This window comes from Alternaria ethzedia, assembly GCF_023757985.1.
Source record: "Alternaria ethzedia strain BMP 0044 chromosome Unknown scaffold_6, whole genome shotgun sequence".
Taxonomy (NCBI): domain Eukaryota; kingdom Fungi; phylum Ascomycota; class Dothideomycetes; order Pleosporales; family Pleosporaceae; genus Alternaria; species Alternaria ethzedia.
The window spans coordinates 555,345-575,233 of record NW_026056199.1 but is presented as its reverse complement, the minus strand read 5'-3'; the positions used below and the strand labels follow the sequence as shown (position 1 = coordinate 575,233).

The following is a 19,889-nucleotide window of genomic DNA, read 5'->3' as shown; positions in this document are numbered from 1 at the left end:
GTTTAATATGCGAGGACTATGCAACGAAGCTTCCTCGGCATGCAAGGGCCAATGCCGGTTTTCGATGACATTCATTGGCGGAGTATCATGCGCAGCTTATTGTGTCACATACGCACCTGATTACTTATCCTCCCTGTTGCAGAACTTCGACAGACGGCGCGATGGTTTCATCTTAGCGTTTTTCTTTGCCGACAGGCCGTTGTAACCTCCCCACGAATCGTAACCCCTGCGTCCCCGCAAAGCCACCGCGCATGACCCACGATCCCGGTCATTGAAGCTTCCCTTAATATGGCCAAGCAATCTATCAGGCACCGCGGCTTCAAAGCTTCAGAACTATGATGCCACATCCATCACTTTCATATTGGCATCAGATGAAGGCCCACTCATTGCCATGGAAGAAACGGAAGGCAGAGCCCGTCCATTTGTGGGGCATTGAATCATTGGCATGCGAACTATTCGCGGTATAAGAGTAATGTTTGCCCAGCAGGTGAAACATAGGACTGTGGAAGTATCCTTCGCATCTCTACACCATGCTATTCAAGACTCTTTTGGCGGCGGCCGCTCTGGCCAGCACCGCTTTCGCGGCTCCTGCTGAAAAACGCCAAACTTCCCGCAAGATGAAGTGGTTCGGAATCAACGAGTCTGGTGCCGAATTTGGCGAGAAGAACTTCACAGGTGTCTACGGAAAAGAATACACCTGGTACGATCTCAACACCATCGACAAGTTCATGGACGAGGGAATGAACATGTTCCGTTTGAACTTCCGTAAGTCATACCTCCGTAACCCAGAATCCTCAAAACCCCGACCTAACATTACCCAGTGATGGAGCGCCTAACCCCCAACTCCCTCACCGGCGCCTTCGACCCCCTCTACCTTGGCAACCTCACGGAGCAAATAAACCACATAACCTCCAAAGGCTCGTATGCCATGATCCAACCCCATAATTACGGGCGCTTCCTTGGGAACATCATCACCGACACCGCCGCCTTCAAAACCTGGTGGACCAACGTGGCCGCCGAATACAAAGACAACGACCTCGTCGTCTTCGACACAAACAACGAATACCACGACATGGACCAACAGCTCGTCTTCGACCTAAACCAAGCCGCCATCGACGGCGTCCGCGCAGCCGGCGCCACAAAACAATACATCACCCCCGAGGGCAACAGCTGGACCGGCGCGTGGACATGGATTTCCTCCGGCAATGGCGCCAGCATGGTTAACCTGAAGGATCCAGAGAATAAACTCGTGTACCAAATGCACCAGTATCTCGATACTGACGGCTCTGGTACTTCGGCCACGTGTGTCAGCGCAACGATTTTCAAAGAGAGACTCCAGGCTGCGACTAAGTGGCTTAAGGATAATAAGAAGCAGGGTGTTATTGGTGAGTTTGCGGGCGGGAACAACGCGCAGTGTATTTCGGCGTTGCAGGACGGGCTGAAGTATATGGGTGAGAATAGCGATGTTTGGCTGGGAGGGATTTGGTGGGCGGCTGGGCCGTGGTGGGCGGATTATATTTATAACATGGAGCCTACGACGGGAGTTGCTTGGACGGGGATTTTGCCCAAGATTAAGAGTTACTTCTTGTAGATGGGTAGGGCTCGTGGGGTGAGTTGAGTCGGAGGTTGGTTGTATATACTTTGCTCTTTTCTTCTTGTAAATATTTATACAAAGAAGCCTTCATTCGCTACCATTCCTGCTCACCCTGATACACACCATCTTGTATCCAACAGCCCCCATCTAAGGCTGCCCCTCCCAAGCCCTACCCAAATACTCCTCCGCACTCATAAACTTGTACTCGGGGAACCGCTGATTAAACTCATCACTAACATCCCAAGCCCCCCTCCTAATCGCCTCAAAGAACATGATAACAAACTGCTTGCTGAAACCCTCCCTCACTTCATCCGTAACAGTAGGATGGCTGATCAACGGCAACCAACTCGCTTTCAAGTCCCCCTTGGCTAGATCCTCACTCTTGACATACTCGACGAGCCAGTCTCCGCCTCTGATCTTCTTGCCCAGAGCAAGCAGTTCGTTGATGGAAGTACGGCATCCCCTGATACCACCGATCTTCGGCCACGGGCGCGTGTCGTCGAGGGCGCGAGCGAGGATCTCGCAGTCGTCTTGGATGGCGGTGATGACGATGGGTTGGTTTCCGTCATCTAGTACCATGGCACGCCGGTTCTCGAAGTCGAGGAAGAAAGGCCAGGTGTAAAGATCGCGTTCGAGCGGGTATGGATGCGCGAAGTAGTCCATGAAGATGGAGGGTTGGAAGAGGCAGTATTGCATGTTTCCCAGTTCACCCTTGGCGTCTAGATCTTCGAGGTACTTCCGGATGTAGTCCTTGTTGTCGTAGCTGGGGACGCCGGCGTGGTTTGCGATGCCCCATTCGCTGGGTGCGAAGCGGGAGACGCCTGCGGAGATGGCGGCGTGGATTAGATTCTTCTGGGCGACGTTGTCGGTATCGAGGTGGACGACGAAGAAGGATATGAGGGTGTGGAAGCCCTGGAGAGCTGTGGTGAGGCCATTTAGGTCGGTGTAGTCGACTTGCTTGTAGGACACTTTGCGGGATGGATGCGGTTTAGTTGGGGCGGACCGCGTGAAGATGGTGATGTCGTGCTTGCCGGAGGCGATTGTGGATTTGAGCAGGTTGGTTGCGACGTCTTTGGACAGCGTTAGTAAGGTACGGTATGTTCATGTTTCTAGCAACGGAGGAGTGCCATCTGGTGTCTCAATAGAGGCGGGGTAAGCATATGTAGATGGAGAGGAAGCATACTTCCGGTGCCGCCTGCGACTGCGATCTTGACCATGATTGCACGTGATTCTGTCTCGCTCTTTTGATGTCGAAGGATTCAACTGTAAGCGCTACGGATTACATGCTCCCTGCTTTTGTATCTCCAACGGCCGCTATCTATCGCTCCGCTCTGAGCCCCCGCAATTTTCGCTGCGAAGGCCTGTCTTCGGCGGATGACGGCATGGTTCTGACTCGTGTCACAAAACCTCAAGTTCTGGAGCTACGATCTCGGCTATCGCGATATCATTGATGTTTGAGTATTTTTTGTGATGCTCGACGCATACCGATTGCATGAGAAGTTGTGACTGGGCTGAGCGCTCTCTACCAATGTTGATGCGATCTCATGCGAGCTGCCACCAGAGCGCGATGCTGCACGACCCAACGTATTGTGTTGCTTGGTAAACGTTGACTGTTGATCTTAGTTGACTTCAAAATGCACAGTGCGGCGAATGGAAACGCCTTTGTGAAGTACTGCGAGACGATAGATTGGCCCTCCAGGTTTGAGAATGAGAATGTAGATAAGTTTGGAAAAACAGGAGAAGTGACAAAGACCGTGAATGGTGAATAGATGGATATCCGTAAGTAAATGTCAAATACATGGCAGCGAAACATCGAAATGCTCAAGCATCGATCAACGGTACCGCCGGTAAAGGCTTCTCGGGCAGAGGTTTACTCGGCAGCGGCTTCAATGCATCTTCATATGCTGGTGGTCTCGAGGAGCTGCCTTCATCCGGATCATCGCGGTACGCGCCGTGAGCATTTAGCAGTGCGCCCTCCTCTTCAGCCACCCTATCCCTCCTCATATTCTCCCAGACATCCTCCATGCCGTCCCACTTCATGAGCTCGCGCTGCGCAACGATCCACCAATACATCTTCCATAAGAGAAAGATGGTAAATAGGCCGCCAACGACGCTGCTGAAAATGACCCAGAACAAGCCCCACCATTCCCAGTGAACGAATTCGCCAAACATGTCGCGAAGCGTTCCTTTCTTGCCGAAGTATCCCCATTCTTCTTTGCGGTAGAGGAAGCGACTCCCCTCTAGTTCCCAGACGTCGCTGCCAAGGAAGTGACCTATCGTGCCCCAAATCGTCAAAGACTTCTTGAGGGGAAAGGTGTAGGCTCGAGCTACTAGGCGCACATCGACGATTTGGTACTCGTAGATCTGGTCGTCCGTAGTAGATTGACCGAACGGGTCGGCGACCTTGGCTGGTCCTCCTTTGTCTCCTCTTTTCAGAGGTGTTCCTTTGACGCGCATCCACAGCATCTTCTGCTCCGGATTGTTGAACTTCCAAAGAGGGTCGTCAGGGTACCGCGACTTTCCAATCACGTCCAGCGCAACGCTCCAGTATTCCGCATCCGCGGCATCGCCTTCTTGATTATCGCTCGGGTTTGTGATGTATAAATAATCGATATACATTCGCGGGGCATGTGTCAAAGGCACTTCGTGGCACCATCGTCCTCTGTCACTCCAGCTTTCTCGACAATACGGGTCTTCGGAGTTTAGGCCCCAGTACAGTTCCGCGTGGGAGAGGTTTGAGCGGTATCGTGTAACGAGGAAGGTGGAGGGTGTGGGTATGGTCGGTAAGGGATATAGCGGGCGATCGTTGAGGAGGACTGTGCGATTATCGTGCGTGAGGGTTACGTTGAGAAGCTATAGCGCTCAGGCTGGTTAGCACCGCTCTTTAGGCACATGCTGGACTTAGGCTGGACACTTATACATACAAGCACATTATCACCAGTTATGACCTCGTGATCTTCAGGGTCCTCATAAGGGCAGTCCTTGCATTCTATCTTCGCGATGTAGGACGATCCGGGTACCACGGCTGCGACCGGTGCAATGGGCGCCTCGCACCCTTCAGGCACTTTTCCTCTTCCATCTAGGTCGCAGTCGAGTACTTCGGGAATATCTGCCGCATAGGCCGAGGACAGAAGGCCGGCCAGCAGCGCGATACCGGACAGCAGCATGGTGGGCTGGTGGTGGAATGATTGAGGGCAGGTGCCTGGCGCTCGTCGCTGCGCCGCTGTCAGGGGCGTAGCGTGGCGGAGCCTTGCAGGGGTGTCGCGCGATTAGCCGGCGATCATGAGGCACGAACGCTGGTTCCCCGCCAAACTTCTCTGCCACCTCCGACATGGAGCGCCGGAGGATATTGATGTTGACGCCGATGCCATCATTATGTTCCCATGTCCCATGGAGTGTACTAATACCACTGAGGTCTGTTGCTAACGCGACTATGCCCTGCCACAGGAAGCCTACTCGAGCGAGCCATTGACATCCCACCTCTGTAGAACGAATCCTTCCTCTATGTCCAGCAGTTGCTATCTTCTGCTCACATCAAGCGTGGTTGCTATAAGCGCTGTCTTCTTCGCGGCGGTTCCTTTCTATTTGCTATCAAACCATGTCGAACATATGTCTACTCAATGATATCCTCTCTGCTACTCCCTTCTTCTTCCACCGCGATCATGGCGCAGCTTTCCTGTGAGCGACGTAGTGGGAACATCATTAGAGTCGACGATCACCTGGAGATTGAATTCCACCGGACATCTATCGATCCCAACCGAAATCTGGCCGATCTGCTTCCTGACGACGGTATATTTCCTCTGCATTTTCTGCAAAGAGATAGCAATCGGCAGCAGTTTGATGAGGCGAAATGTAGGGGGCTTTATCTACATATGCAGCGTGAGTCATATATCAGCAACTTTACCCGCTGAGCTAACCATGGGGCAACTGCAGAGAGTGAAGCCATGTGGATCAAGTTTGACGCAGACAGACTGTACGTGATCCGTATCTACGTCGACAATGTGAACGTGGCGACAGGCCAAACCTCGCAAGTACAAGGCCAGCAAGATTATGTCATCGTGCCCGATCAGGCCTTCCTCAATGGATACAAATCCAACATCAATGCGTTAACAACACAGTTTCGCCGTCCACGGTATGCGGCCAATTATACACAGCAAGACGCCCAGACCATACGCTTCGAGGTAACGCCATCTACGAACACTAACGTACTAACAGTAATCGATGTGGGTGTTGAGGGTGAAGAACTTTGCCAAGCTGTGGTGACGTTACCCAGCATGACTGTCAGGGACTTCACGAGGAAGTACGAGCTTCAATTCGAAGACGGTACTGTTATCTCGGCTAGACTTACCAGTCAAGGGGAACAGGTCGACGGTATGAAGAGCGATCATGTGATGTAACACAAGCTGACTTAATCGTAGACACTTTGTTATTTGCTGATTGCGAGAATCTTTCTGTACGTCTTAACGTCTCTTCGCGACGAAGATCACGCTAAATGTCATTCATAGAATTACACAGTAGTACCGGATCACCGCGGCGGACACCTACGCTCTCGCCTGCTCAAACTCGACACTTATCCATCTATCGGATGGCAGCCACATCGCACAACCATCTTCAATGTTCGCATGCTTAATTCGAAAGCAGCTTGCGACCTATTTGGTGCGCCCAGATTTGAAGAGACTGACAAAGAAGAAGAGAGGTTGCATGGAATCGATGGCGATCTCGTGAAATTCGACCCCGAACCAGCATCAACGAAACCTTTGATACCGTTTCGTAGAGTACCGCGACCCCTCGAGATTTATTGACGGGCACATGATACTATTTCCTGATATAACGAGGAGGACGATCGAAGTGGTCGAGTCACTATGGCAAAATCTGAAGGCTGGGGGTTGGAGATTGAAGAAAGGCCAATGTCTCGTGTGTCAATATCTGATGTGAGTTGGTATTTTGTCGCATCAATCGAGTAGCCTGAGATCTTTCCACACAACCTGCAAAGTGCGTTACGACTTCTGCGTGGCATTAGATCTCAGCCACTCCTCCGTCTCCGTATCTTGCGTTCTCGACCCTGCTGTCTTTCACGATTGCGGTCTGTACCGGCGTCGCTCGTGTAGTCATCGGCGTTGTTCCTGGGTTTCCTGTAGAGTCGGTGGCTCAGACGCTTAGCTACATACCTATGCTAGTCGAGATGACGGAACTGTTTGCGACGTTCCTTGATGCGAAAGGGGCACGCGACAGATCAGTCGCGTCGAGTCGTGAAGTGGTTGGTTGTCGTTTCGAGTTGCTGGACCCTATGACGTCACTCATGAGATCACAACGCGTAACACACGACCTCGGTCCATGAATAGGTTTAACAACCCAACAACCTCACAACTCAAACACTTACACCAACAACTTCAAACTACCTACCGCCACATATCCATCAACCATTCAAAGTACACAACCCACCAACCACCCCCACAATGTCCAGCTCAACCTTCCAATCCTTCAGCACCTCCTCATCCAGCACAACCATCAACGGCCAAACAACCTCAAAGTCTGAACACACCTTCACAGACCCCAGCGGTACCCGTGTCGAGCGTACACATCAAGCTTCAGGTGAAGCGCCGCGCGTTGAGCGATTCGAAACAGATGCTTCAGGAAGACAGTTGGAAGATCACAGACATGCAGATGCGAAGCGGATTCAGGATGTGACGGAAGAGGAGGACGCTAAGGTCAAGGAGAGGGAATATGAGGAGAGGATGCAGGATGAGTATGCTAAGAGGGAGGGGGGTGCTTGAGTGAAAGGGATAAAATGGACATAGTCGTTTTGAGTAGAGATATATCACAGCAAATACAGACATCACAGAACATGTTTGCAGAATACAGTGTGAGGGGGAAGACGCTACCGGCAAACAAGCAGGCAGCGAGGAGACTCCATTCAACTATATACGCGACCAGAGCGCGCCGAAAAGACACCCAGGAGGCTACAACCCCAGCCCAAACTCCCCAAACCCAACCCAAAAGCCCACCCAGGAGGCCACACCGCACCCGTCATGTCGTCGTCGTCGTCGTCCACCGCCACGTCGTCCTCAGTTGTGTTGGAGGGCTCGCCAGCGGTACTGGTCGGCCAGCGAGAGGGAGGCGAAGAAGTTGTGGAGCGCCATGCCCCGGATCCCGTGCAACTCCCACTGGGTAAAGACCCGAGGGGGTGGAGGGGGCGGGGGAGGCGGTGGCGGAGGCGGCGGCGGAGGAGGAGGGAAGCCACCTGCTGGGCGAGGCGGCGCCGGTGGCTCGATCCAAGGCGGGATCCGCCGTCCCTCGAGGGCGAAACCGGCGTTGGCGGGGGGAGGGACTTCCTCTCCATCGGCCTCAGGCCCAACTTGTGCAAAGCAACGCCACATGGTGACGTATTTGCCGGTGATGTTCCGGACTTGGTGATGTAGGATGGTGGGGGGTTGCCGAAAGGTCTTGTTGGTGTTGGTGTTGTTGTTGTTGAGGGAGGAGGGAAGAGACTTTTCAGAATTGTAAACAATTCTGTAACTGGGCAGAGTGATGTGGTTGCCAAAGAGCAGAAGAGGGATCCCCAAAATCGCTTGTTTATATAGTCGGCGCCCTGAGGCCCCAGCTCCCGCGCCAAGACGAGAGCGACGGTGACCTGTACTCGACGACGACCCTTTATTGAGACCCAGTAAGGGGATACTATTGTTCAATGGCTACGTAGCAACCAGCTCAAGCAATTGCAAGCTTTTCCAGGGCGTGCAGCACCTCTATTGTCTGCGTGAAGTGCTGTTGACCATTTGGGTGACCCACTAGCGCCGGGATTCTGCTGGGGTTCTGTGACTCCCATTGACGGTGAGGGTAAGCGGGGTATGATGAGAGACCACCGAAGGTCATTGGTATTGTTGACGTAGCATCCCAAGAAAGTATACTGATCAGTCCTGTCCGGGATATCTTTCACCGACAGCAGTGTTATGAACCTCTGACGGCGACCGACCTGCTAGGACAACGTCCAATTCCAGACTCCCCAATCTATAGCCTACATCAAACCGAAGCCAGCACAAGAAAGCCACGATGGGTACGAGGCAAGGCGATAGGCGAGCAGGAGGGAGGCCAGGGGGATACGCGGTCCTGATATACGTAGACGGAGGCGGCAGGAAAGGCGAGGACGACTTGAGCAAGCATAGAAGTAGGGCAGCAGCGGCAGGACGACGAGCCAAGGGGATACCATGAGCCCACGTAGGAGGCTCTTGAGACCATGACCATCATGTATCTAGCATGTGGCAGCCGCAGGCAATCAGAGCGGTCGATCGCATGTCTTGAACACTTCGTGCTTGATCTTCATGCTTGATCTTCATGCTTGACCTTCATGCTTGACATCGTGTGAGACGATCCCTGATGTTTATAGTGCAAGCTACTCAGGAGCGCGTTGCATACATTTTGGCACTGTTTGAGAGTTGGACGCAGACATGCTATCGCGATGGGCGCTGTTTAGACATAGCCGGATCATGGAAGTCTTCCTCTAGCCGCTCCGCAGAAGGCCAGTAGGGTTTGGAATGCAGGCCTGCTTTGGCTGTGCAAGGCGCGACTCCCAGCTGTGCTTGGGCGCATCCTGGAACTTCGCCTCCTCGGGCATGATGGCCTCCCCGTTACTCTATGCTTGACGCGACTCCTCAGCTTTGATGAAGGGCGGGCTGCATCGTGGTGGGGCTGATATCGTGCTTCGTATCGCTCCGCTGACCGCCGCCTCAGCTTCACCACACACACGACCAAAACGCCATCATAGGAATGCGGCTACTCGCCAAACCTTGACCAGAGCCTTGTCAGGCGCGAAACCCTCTACTGCAACGGCTTTCTCGAAAGGCATCATGCCCCGCGACAGCAGGCTCGTTCACCATCCTTTCACGGCAACGACCCACAACATCGCGCCACGAGCCCCTCGACGCCCAGGCCGACGATAGAGGCTTCCTGCGAGCTTCTCCGACATAGGGCATCGTCGATGATAGACACGGTCGCGCGACGTCTCTTCGAGGGCGTGGCTAAGATCCCCTCACCCCTGATGGGGGGAGCTCACTCACCCCAAGGCGAAGGCCGTCGACGGAACGGCAAGCTACTGCGCGACTTTTACTGGTGATTGACGGAAGATCGGCTTCTTGACAGCGAGCAGTAGCGGTATGATACGCCCATGGCCGGCTTGATCACTCCCGTGGTGGCGGGCTCCTCCGCGGCGTTGAGAACGAGCTTGAAGACTTTTGCTGCCCAAGACGGCGACTGGACACAGCAGATCTGAGGCCGATGTAGAAGATCCAAGAGCGACTGACAAAGGATACAGTGATCTAGAGCAAACCTTGGGCACGCCCTGCGACCATTCCGAATCCCCGCCCTCCTCGCGCACAACTTCCCACGAAGCCGCAGAGCGCCTCCGCTTCGACCGATACCGCCGATGTGCCTTGATCGCAGACCAAACACAAGGCTTGGATGGGCTGCATACCGAATGCGAGAGCGACAATGGGCCAGACAACAGCGAGATAGAAGAGGCACCCCTTGGATGAACGGCAGCTCGACGAGACGGCGGCGAAGGCTCCAAACACGACAGATACCGGCGACGAGCCACAGCGACATTCAAGCGGCATGTCTGCTTCTCCCGCATGCACACTTCAACCGGGGAATGCGACCAACGAATCGCGACCGGTTTGCTCGAATTGCGCGTGGTACACCATCGACTGCGGACAGCCTCAAGCTTGAGACGCCCAGCAGCACACGAGGGCACGAGCCTCAGCAAGTTGGAATAGGAGAACGCGCGCAAGACAATGCGACCTTTCGCCCGTAAACCTCGCACGACAGAACAAGGCTATTCTCTCTGCGCATCCTCAGCGATCGAGCATCCAGCCGACCGTGCTGAGAGTCTTCGGCAAGGACCAAGGAGCCGCAGAATCGACGCGACATCTGGAACGCTGGACAGCGTCGGAACGTGTTCATCATAACACAAGACAGCCAATATGGGCGCTTTCGATGTCAGGCATCGCATAGCCAGCCATACTCTCGGTAGGTGGTCAAGATTGGGCTTTCGGAAGCGATGTCTTCGGGCTGAGTTCCCTCATGAGCTCGGAGCGGCGATGGGAATATCATCGGGGCTGCGCATAGCCATAGCTACAATATGGTTGAGCATGCCGCGACGAGACACGAATAGTTTGCGCAGCGTGATGCTGTTCACAGGGCATCTTCCACGCCATTCGACGCCCTCACAACGGAAATCCGAAGACCATGGCGCACAGCCTTCCAGGTGCATGCCGCGAAGGTATTTTCCTAGCTCTTTCTATCGCCAGCGAGATGAACAACGATACACCGCGTATTACGAAACGATGGAAGATGGGTTGGCGAGCTTCTCGATGAAGTTTGCGAAGAAGGAGCGAAGACATGCGGTCGGAAGTCCGGGAAGGATGACGCGCGGAAGCGAATGTGGGTCGCCATCTTCCGCCCAGCCACCGTCGACGTGCAGCCGCAGACCATCCCTTGCCATCCTCACGGGCGATCTGGCATCTCCAAAATGCGTCAGCATCGTTGCCATCCATGGCAGGCATGTTCTGGTAAGGGCCAGAGCAGTCAAACGTCAGCAAACATCCGATGATGAAGAGGGGGGTTACATACCGCTGCGAGGGTGGCAACACTCATTCGCTCACGACGCGATGCATGAGGCCCGCGGGCTAACGGAGACATGTGGTTTCTTGGAGATAGATTGGAGAACTTCATGCGCATTTGAACCTCAACTCGAAACCAAGACGTTGCTCATATCCCATCGCCAAATCCGTTTCCACAAGCCGCCACAAACTTCCAACACACCGCGCCGGGGGTTCCGACGACATCTCCCACCCTTTACCATTCATACACTGTGACCTTTCGCGTTCGGCCTCTTGCTATTTCCCACAAGTCGGACTGGTAATGTGGCTCTTCGATCCATCTCTTCCGCGCGGTTGATTTGGGGTTGTCTCTAGCATGATCGCCGCTGACCATCGCGTTGTAGATGCGCTCTACGTTTCGGTTGCGATCGCGTTGTAGATGCGCTCTACGTTGCGGTTGCGATCGCGTTCGAACCAGCTCGATAGTCGGGTCAGTGGCAGGATACCTCCCGGTTCTGATCCTTACATCTGGAATATCCCTCCGCTTGGAATACGCCTTAGGTGCGTTGACGAACATGCGGATCTGCCACGCCGAGCACATGACGTTCTCGCAGATGCACTTCTCTTGTGCGAGGGCGGTGACGATGTCCTGTCGGCCAGGAAGCCGAGGTCTTTGTCCTTTTCCTGGATGGTGTCGACATGGACGACGTTGCAGGGTTCACCGATCCAACCCCCTAGAGATGAGGTCGACCTGGTTCTTGATGTCCTCATAGCCGTCGTTGGTGAACTCCCACACAGCGTGCTTGGGGTTCGCGTCGATGAACATTGACAAGAACATCTGGCCTTCGTACGGTTGGATATCGCGGATGTCCTTGGCCATGGAGCGCGCGAGGTCGTCCATAGTGGCGTAATGGGTGGCGAAACCCGGTCCTCGTCCTCGTCGGATCCTTCTTTCTTCCACGGCCGGCCAGCCTCACAACATACAACTACTTGCGCTGACGTTTGTTTGCTGCATTGTGAGGCTGGCCTTTTCGTTTCTTTTCGACACAGCGTTGGGAGCGGCGCCGCAGAGGTGCCATGCGAACCCAACACAGAACACTCCATACGGCGCTCAGTACCGAGCCCGACGGCAGTATTCTGCATCAGGTCGCAGGCGACCTGAGGCGCCAACCACCCACCGGGGGACCCGATGGGTGTGAAGGCGGCTTACACCGGCCGAAGCCTAGCAAAGTTAGCTCATGTCTTATCTGCGGTTTGGATAGGATGTTGTTTGGACGTACCGCTGCGGTGCCATGCTAGAATGTTCCGTGGATGGCATAGGCGCGAGCGATCCTCCCATAACGAACACATTCGTCCCACGAGTCTACAAAGGCGAACTCGAGGTTCTTGGGACCAATGTGCTCGTTGTAGAAGTTGCTCAAGCGCTCTACGACACCCACGGATGGAACCGGCGTTGCGGACTTGGTCCCATGTGAGGGTTGCCACGGTCTCCGTCACCGCGCCGAATGATGTCAGCGTCTTACGATTTCCCACGAAGACCAAGGCTAGAAGCTTTTACGAACGAACAACTCTGCGCAACGAGTTCAATGCCGATGGTGGATAGGGCCCCGACCTCGCCCATATCCAGTCGCCCCCAACCGAATAACTTGGGACGTCCTTGATGATACTCGGCGTTCGTAACTTTGAACTCTTCATCAGACTATGCTTGTCAGTAGTTGGACGAGAGTATGCGAAAAGTACTCACGAGTGGCTTCTTCCGCGCCTTGCGCTTCTTCTTGCCGGAGGGACTCTGATCTCCAAATCGGCAACAACAGCTGCACATGCGCGGCTCGCACCACAGCGGAGACAGGCGGTGTTCTTCGCGAAGTTGTGGTAGCTGCCGTCTCTCTCTTTACACGACCAGGGCGATGGTATCATTCCCCGTTCAAGCATCTAAGCCTGCGTATCAACCTCCATCCCGTATCCTACTCGTGTCCAAAGCTATACGTCGATCCTTGGCTTTGACAGGTGGTTACTCTGAATCGCTGTCAGGAATATCGCCACGGCCAGACTTCTTGAAGCGTGGCTTGTCCTCGGCAAGCAGAAGCACTTGATCGCGTCCGTCGTATCTCTGGCCGCCGAATTTCCAGGCCACAAACTTCTCTGCGTCCTACATGATGCAGGAAGCTTTCGCGGAGGTCATCAGGGCAGCTGCATGGCGTGTTGTCGGTGCGCCGACCCCATTAGGGGAAGGCGACTTACTGCTTGCAAGTCCAGAACGCAATTGGACGTTCGCCGAATTGAGTGAACCAGCTCTCTAGTTCTGACTGGGTAGTGTCGTGGGGGAGGCCGCTCGTGTGCAGAACCTTGCTTCGCTCTGACAAGAAAGCGCGAACGTCGGCGCGAGCGTCCATCGGCTTGGTCAAGACGTCGGGGTGGCCTTGTGGTATCCACAGCCATTCTCTCCGCACTTCCAGTCTCCAGCCCTAAAGGGCACAGCGCCGGTGCCACCGCGCATATGTCCGCCACCCATTCCGTGGCCGTGGCCATGACCCATGTGGTGTTGAGGGGGGCCCAGCCCTAAAGGGTACAGCGCCGGCGCCTCCACGCATGTGTCCGCCACCCATGCCGTGGTCGTTTCCGGTGTGACGACCCGCCAACACGAGTTCTCTTCTGGTATCGAACTTCTTGATGGGGTATTCTCGTGTTGACGGGCTTCACGAGGACCGACTCGCGATGCAGCTGTTGTTGAGTTAGCGCTTGAGGTCGGCATTGGATCGGACAGACGTACCTCTTCGCACGACTTTGCCGTTGAACTTGCCCTCCTCGTCTTTGTACATATTGATTCGAGGCTGAGGAGGGCAAGTCCTTTTCTGAGGAACATCACAAAGAGGTTCGGCACAGGCTTTCTTGTTCGGCTGCATCATGTCAGCGAGTGATCTAGAAGACTAAGACGGTATTAACCTCGGGCTCTTTCTCAGCCTTTCGCTTCTTGTTGGTCTGCGGCTCTGGCGGTGCAGGGTCGGCAGGTGCCGACGGAGAGCGTGACGCCCAAGAGGGCGTATATATCGAAATAGCGCCATATCGTCGCACTCAACATTTGCGAACGGCCTCGGGGAGCTTGACGTTTGCGTGCGGCGACTGGTGCAGCTGCCCTCTCCGTGCGACGGCAAAGAATTGGTGGTAGATGTCCATGCGGTCGTTCTCGGGCTCGTCGCACGGGTACATGTAGAGGCCTCTCCGGAAGCCATGATACCAGCGGCCGTTTTCCATGTAGTTGCTGGTTTGGGTCGTTCTGACTGGCAGTGCTCCATTGCCCAGTAGAGGGGATCGTTGGGGTCGAAGTCGCTCACGCCCTGGAGGTTGAGAGATTCGGGCCATGCATGTTGGCCATGCATGTTAGCCATGATATCTTCAAATTAGGCTGCGGGTACGCTTCGTTCTTGCTCAGGCGCGGGACCACATGCACCGCATCCCGAAGACATCACCGTTCTTGCTGAGGTCCACAATGCGGGCATGCTTGTCCTTGAGCTGTGTTAGTAGATTCTAGTGCGGAGATTGCTAACGCAGCACATACCTTGAGCGACGCCCGAAATGATGTCTTGGAGGTGAAGTCGAAGTAGTTCTCTTCGTAGAAAACTTGGAGAGCGACTGCCTGGAATTGGCGAGAGACGAACTACTCCGACTCCACCTCATAGCGAAGCGTGTGGCGTTGATGAGCCGTCCGTTCATGCAGAGCGATTCCGCAGCCTATTCAATATTAGCAAAAGCAGGTAGATTGCTAATGCGGTACATACCTCTTCATGGGACGAGAAGATGGCAAACCCAGTTCCGGTGGGCTTGTGCTGGTCAGGAGTGCGGAGGGACCTGCCCGAAAGCGAGACTGAATGGTATGTTAGTATGCAAGAGATGGAGCAAGGTTATAAAAGAAGAGTCAAAAGAGTACTGGAGGGGAGAGAGCAAGACGTTGCCAAAGGCGGGGTTGAAGGCGCCTCGCAGCGACTTGGGGCAGGATGGGTATATCGCGCGATCCACAGTACAGAGCGCGAAGAGAGTACAGCGCTCAAGCAGGCAAGCAGTGTCAATATGACTTACCAGGTACGTCGTCATCGAGGAGGTGGCGCACAAGCGTGCATGAGTGCACGTATCAGGCTCGAAAAAGCCTTGCGTTCACCCGCCGGCGCTGATGAGGTTGTCAGAGAGTGCACGAAGAGACTTAGAGCGGAGCGAAGGTTTGACTTACGTATCGTGGGGCAGACCGCTCATGTGCAGCACTTTGCTGCGCTCCGATAGGAAGCCACTCCTGTCGAGCTCAAAAGTTTGCATATAGCTGTGGTGGTGGGTGGTTGAAGAGTTGGAGGGGGAGGTCGGTGGACGAGCTTATATGGCAGCCCTGGCCAGGCCGCCAGGCTCGCAGCTAAGGCTCGCGGCCTCACGCTCACCATCACTTCGCATCAATGGACGCTCAAGATGCCCCTGACGTCGTATCGACACCAGGAAAGTTGGAGGAGCTTGCGACGGGCTTCACGGTGCTTGTCGTACTGCCCTTCGGGCTCTGGGGAGGAGGGGTGTTAAGGTATAGACAGGCTTGAGGGGAGACTCAATAACCTGGACCCTGAGCTTCCAGATAGCACTAGGGGTGAAGCAGAGAAGCAGTTGCGACCGTGCGCGGTGGCGGAGGCTCACCCCAAGGGTGTAAATGTGGGAGTGCAACTCCACCACGTCGAGAAAGAAACACCAGAAAAGTTGGAGGAGGATATCGTGAGCTCTGCGCTCCTTTTGGCACTCCCCAGATATTTTTTGGTCTGGTGGTGGTGAAGATACAGCGTGGAGGGAGTGGGTTGCCCGAGAGTCCTCCGCAAAACCCAGCTGAGGGAGCAAAGGAACACCAAACTTTTCGCTGGGAGCTTCACATGGGGGAGCTGGCAGGCTCATGCAACACGGCAGCAGATGTCTATAAGGGTCGACAGAGCACAGCAGCGAAGCCCTGAACCATATCTTTCTCCTGACACTTTTTTGGACAGAATTGACAATGTGGTTGTGGAACCGCAGCTCGGACACGGAGGAACCCTCGAGACTTGGGGGCAAATCACTGCCTTGCGGATTTGAGAACATCGAGTTGGCCGCGGAGGTGGCGGGCGGTGCAACACCAAGACCACAGCGCCCGCCTGCGGCGTCGCGCCCATGAGCAGCTACCGAACATCGAACGCCCCCGGGCTTGCCTACATCGATACCTATACCCTCCGTCTTCCCTGGGTCAGATTGCTTATGCTACTGTAGAGCTGCTGCCTCGAGAACGCGAACAGCCCACGACGATTCACCGCAAATTCATCCCACCATAGAGCCCGAACCCGCGATCGACAGTACAGCCTCGGATCAGCTACATCCTGGGACGCATATTGAAGGCCAGCAGCATGTCGATGTCACCTCACCTTGTGGGAGACATGTCGGCGGCTGAGGGTCCAGGGTCCTGTAGAGACAGACATGAGGACGGCGAACGGCTTTGGGTTTACGAAGAGGACCATATCAAGATGGCTGGGGTACTACAACGTAGAGCTGAGACGTCATACGGCTTTCGCAAGTCAAGGTTCACGAATGCAAACAGTAGAGGCTTCAACAGGTATCATACGTGGATGGGTCACAATGTCTACGTGGATGCACGCAAGCACGAGCAGGATCAGCGAGTTGCACTGTATGGGTCGAGGGTACTGCAGAGCTATACATAATTCTACAAAGATCGAGTACCGAGTCGGCGAATGGACTCCTTACGAGGCTGTTGACAAGGGCAGCAAGGAGTCTACAATCCGAGTCTGATGATCAAGATATGGGTGCCATGATCCCCAGGGTTATACATGGGGATACTGAAGGTTGTAGGCAAGGCCGACATGTGTAGTAGAGACGACATGACCTTGGGGGTGTCATGGTCGCAGTTACTGAAATCCTTTGTCTACGACAGGCTCCCTCGTGGTCGGTGTAAGAGACTTTACTTGAACCAATGTGGTATCATCAACTGAGTGAGATCATGGTCTTTCAGATGTATCCATTATGGTATCTTGACACAACTACATACCCTCGCATCGTCCGTACTTAGTCAGGAAGACACGCAAGTCAGCCACCCGCCTACTCAAACTCAACTCCTTCCATCGCATCCTCCTCGGGCATCGCCCACAACTCCCTCTCCAACCAGTTCCTCACCAGAGAAGTCCCCACCGTCCCATCCTTCCAATTCACCCTCCTCCAGCCCACCGGCGTCCCATCAAGGCCAACCGGCCACTTCTCCCAAACCTCCTCCAAATCCTCACCATCTACACTATACGTCCACCAGCCTCTCGCAGCAGCCCGGTGACTTCCAGCCGCCTCCTCCTTGACCTGCTTCGTCTCACCATACAAGGATGTATACATCCAGTCTCCGCCCGGAGGGTGTCCAGCGGGAGGGCCACGGGTGTCGCGGAGGGCGCTCAGACGCGCGATCTCGTCGTGGTACAGACGCTTCAGAACGTGTTCGTTCTGAAGCGGTGTCAGAGAGGGGTGTGGGAGCGGCTTTTCGAGGTGGCCGATCCACAGGGGGCAGTCTGATCCCTTCTCGAACGTGAGGGTCGAGATGGCGTCGGCGATCTTGGTCTTGGCCTGGCTCATGTTAGTAATGATGGTACATGTGATGGGATGGACGGGCTTACCTCTTCTTTGACCACCTCAGGAGTGGGAGTCGACGTATCACCGACAGCAGGCTGTTTGCCCGCGACCGGAGGGTCTTTCCGAATACGACCCGAGTCGGGGTCGTCGATGTCGCTCTCAGAAGGACTCAAGACGCTGTCAGAGTCGGAATCTGACTTGTCGCCGTAGCCCAGAAAGGCCCTGTTGAGATGACGTCTAGTCCAGACAGGGTCGCCGCCAGCGGACAAGATGCCCTGGTGACGACGTTGTCCGTCGAGGACCCACTGCTGCTTCTTTGCCTCAGTCGCAGCCGCCTGCTCGAGCTTTTCTTGCTCTATCTTGGCTTCGCGGTCGAGGAGGAGATTCAACAAGGCCCGTTCAACCGATGTCTCCCTGTTCTCCAGGCGAGCGGCGACGAGACGGTTGAACTCATCTAGTTCGCGCGTCTGCGGTGACTTCTGCGCTTCCTTGATGACCTGGCCCATCTGAAGAGGGGTTGAAGTTAGCGGTTGCTTATCCTTGAATTGAGGTAACGGTAACTTACGAAACCGACTGGAATGGGCGTCTCCTCAGGCAGCGAGGAGTACGCGAGTGCATGGCGACGAGCCGGTGTGTTCTTGTCCTGGACAAGCCCCGCGTAGTAGGCCGCGATGTCGCGACGATGTTGAGCGATGGAGTTGGGCGCTCGGCGGGCTTCGCGCTTGGTGCGGGCCATCTTGAATGAAAGAAGAGAGTGTATAGAAAGGTGTTATACGTGTAAGAGGGAGGGGTATAAAGAATTGAGGTAGAGTTGTGTTGGTGGGGTGGGAATATCGGTGGTGTGTGGGCGCTGAGGGAGTTTGTGCGTTTGTCGAGAAGCCCTTTCATTTTGGCGAACGGAAGGCCTCCTAGTTTTTCCGTCGTCTAGTGTTTTGCTTTGGCTTTCACATGACCACCGCCTGCGGGAGATTCAGTGTATGGTCTTTCGCATCGAGTGGTCGCGCTCAGTCTCTACTATCAGATTAGTCTGCTGCACAACGGCGACGGGGATATATGAAGACTTACTGCTGATGGAGCAGTCCATGAGTTGCCTGCCTTATTCTATGTAGGAGGGTCTCCCTGTGGTATAAGTAGTAGAGAGAAAGTGTTTGTAAAATATGCTCGTATCCACGAGACCGCCGGTCTGTTTGCCATCTTCTATCAGGCGTGGTAGAGCATGTGAACCCAGACAATGGAATGACGTTTGTCAGGCTGACGTGATCACTCAAATTGACGCATAAGGTGAGATACACGGTGGACAAACAGAATTGGATATGCATAGAGACATCAGGGGTATTATACAAGCGCTCATGGCGACATAGGAAATCCAACAACTCCGCGCTTCACATCATTCAACATTATGATAAAAGAAAATGAGAACCAGCTCGACCCGCCGTATCGATGGTTGTTCCAAAGGGTGGCGCATTGGGTCGATCTAGACATGGTCGTGTCTTCCGAGCAGCTTGCCCTTCTTGCCGAGAGCCTTGGCCTCACCCTGCTTGATCTTCGCAAGTCTCGCCCTGTATAGTTGTCAGTAACCACATAATATGATACTCGTTGTCCAGGGTAGTACTTACTCCTCAGCAGCCTCACGCTCCAAACGATGAACATGCTCCCGCGCCTCCCTCACAGCATTCTTGGCAACAAAGAGCGCACGGTCAGCGTCCCTCTCCGCAGCCTCAGCAGTCATCAGACTCTGCTTCGCAGTCGCAATGCTAGGGTCTCCGGAGCCACGGCTGAACATGCCAGATGTGCGCTTAGGGGACGAGGTGTATGTCGTGGTGGTGCGGCTAGTGGAGCTGCTATGGCGCGAATCCCTGTACGAAGGGGAAGAAGAGCGACGCCTAGAGAACATGGAGTGTTTCTGAGGAGGAGCAGGAGGAGGGCTGGGCTCCCGCTTGGATCCGAAAAGAGGCATGTTGGTGGTTGGGTTATAGGAGTTATGAGAAGCTTCAAGATAATCGACAGGAGATCTGGACTGCGAGATGCGTGCTTGGCTAGACGCTGGAGATGATAAAGTCTGGAGAGTTAGAGTTGAAGATTCGGAACGCACA

The 19,889-nt window shown here is 54.5% G+C and overlaps 10 protein-coding genes across 10 annotated transcripts; 3 read left to right on the top strand and 7 right to left on the bottom strand.

Moving 5' to 3' along the window:
- Window positions 1–530: 530 nt before the first annotated feature.
- J4E87_003466 (uncharacterized protein) lies at window positions 531–1,591 on the top strand (the record flags this gene model as incomplete). The annotated part of the gene is made up of 2 exons (XM_049375093.1): window positions 531–765; window positions 822–1,591. 2 exons carry the CDS (start codon window positions 531–533, stop codon window positions 1,589–1,591), a joined length of 1,005 nt encoding a protein of 334 aa, XP_049235015.1.
- A 150-nt stretch (window positions 1,592–1,741) lies between these two features.
- On the bottom strand, window positions 1,742–2,811 carry J4E87_003465 (uncharacterized protein; the record flags this gene model as incomplete). The annotated part of the gene is made up of 2 exons (XM_049375092.1): window positions 1,742–2,664; window positions 2,778–2,811. The coding sequence occupies 2 exons, from the start codon at window positions 2,809–2,811 to the stop codon at window positions 1,742–1,744; spliced, it is 957 nt and encodes a 318-aa protein (XP_049235014.1).
- A 604-nt stretch (window positions 2,812–3,415) lies between these two features.
- Window positions 3,416–4,761, bottom strand: J4E87_003464 (uncharacterized protein; the record flags this gene model as incomplete). The annotated part of the gene is made up of 2 exons (XM_049375091.1): window positions 3,416–4,447; window positions 4,519–4,761. The coding sequence occupies 2 exons, from the start codon at window positions 4,759–4,761 to the stop codon at window positions 3,416–3,418; spliced, it is 1,275 nt and encodes a 424-aa protein (XP_049235013.1).
- Window positions 4,762–5,466: 705 nt separating this feature from the next.
- On the top strand, window positions 5,467–5,991 carry J4E87_003463 (uncharacterized protein; the record flags this gene model as incomplete). The annotated part of the gene is made up of 2 exons (XM_049375090.1): window positions 5,467–5,473; window positions 5,528–5,991. 2 exons carry the CDS (start codon window positions 5,467–5,469, stop codon window positions 5,989–5,991), a joined length of 471 nt encoding a protein of 156 aa, XP_049235012.1.
- A 1,059-nt stretch (window positions 5,992–7,050) lies between these two features.
- J4E87_003462 (uncharacterized protein) lies at window positions 7,051–7,368 on the top strand (the record flags this gene model as incomplete). The annotated part of the gene is made up of 1 exon (XM_049375089.1): window positions 7,051–7,368. One exon carries the CDS (start codon window positions 7,051–7,053, stop codon window positions 7,366–7,368), a length of 318 nt encoding a protein of 105 aa, XP_049235011.1.
- Window positions 7,369–12,479: 5,111 nt separating this feature from the next.
- On the bottom strand, window positions 12,480–14,003 carry J4E87_003461 (uncharacterized protein; the record flags this gene model as incomplete). Its single annotated transcript, XM_049375088.1, has 5 exons — window positions 12,480–12,644; window positions 12,743–12,883; window positions 12,929–12,971; window positions 13,200–13,326; window positions 13,955–14,003. The coding sequence occupies 5 exons, from the start codon at window positions 14,001–14,003 to the stop codon at window positions 12,480–12,482; spliced, it is 525 nt and encodes a 174-aa protein (XP_049235010.1).
- Window positions 14,004–14,103: 100 nt separating this feature from the next.
- On the bottom strand, window positions 14,104–14,436 carry LAE1_1 (Secondary metabolism regulator lae1; the record flags this gene model as incomplete). Its single annotated transcript, XM_049375087.1, has 2 exons — window positions 14,104–14,163; window positions 14,272–14,436. 2 exons carry the CDS (start codon window positions 14,434–14,436, stop codon window positions 14,104–14,106), a joined length of 225 nt encoding a protein of 74 aa, XP_049235009.1.
- A 174-nt stretch (window positions 14,437–14,610) lies between these two features.
- J4E87_003459 (uncharacterized protein) lies at window positions 14,611–15,273 on the bottom strand (the record flags this gene model as incomplete). The annotated part of the gene is made up of 5 exons (XM_049375086.1): window positions 14,611–14,688; window positions 14,741–14,790; window positions 14,844–14,913; window positions 14,961–15,030; window positions 15,266–15,273. The coding sequence occupies 5 exons, from the start codon at window positions 15,271–15,273 to the stop codon at window positions 14,611–14,613; spliced, it is 276 nt and encodes a 91-aa protein (XP_049235008.1).
- Window positions 15,274–17,283: 2,010 nt separating this feature from the next.
- Window positions 17,284–18,532, bottom strand: J4E87_003458 (uncharacterized protein; the record flags this gene model as incomplete). The annotated part of the gene is made up of 3 exons (XM_049375085.1): window positions 17,284–17,790; window positions 17,841–18,302; window positions 18,362–18,532. 3 exons carry the CDS (start codon window positions 18,530–18,532, stop codon window positions 17,284–17,286), a joined length of 1,140 nt encoding a protein of 379 aa, XP_049235007.1.
- A 738-nt stretch (window positions 18,533–19,270) lies between these two features.
- J4E87_003457 (uncharacterized protein) lies at window positions 19,271–19,753 on the bottom strand (the record flags this gene model as incomplete). The annotated part of the gene is made up of 2 exons (XM_049375084.1): window positions 19,271–19,355; window positions 19,413–19,753. The coding sequence occupies 2 exons, from the start codon at window positions 19,751–19,753 to the stop codon at window positions 19,271–19,273; spliced, it is 426 nt and encodes a 141-aa protein (XP_049235006.1).
- Window positions 19,754–19,889: the final 136 nt, after the last annotated feature.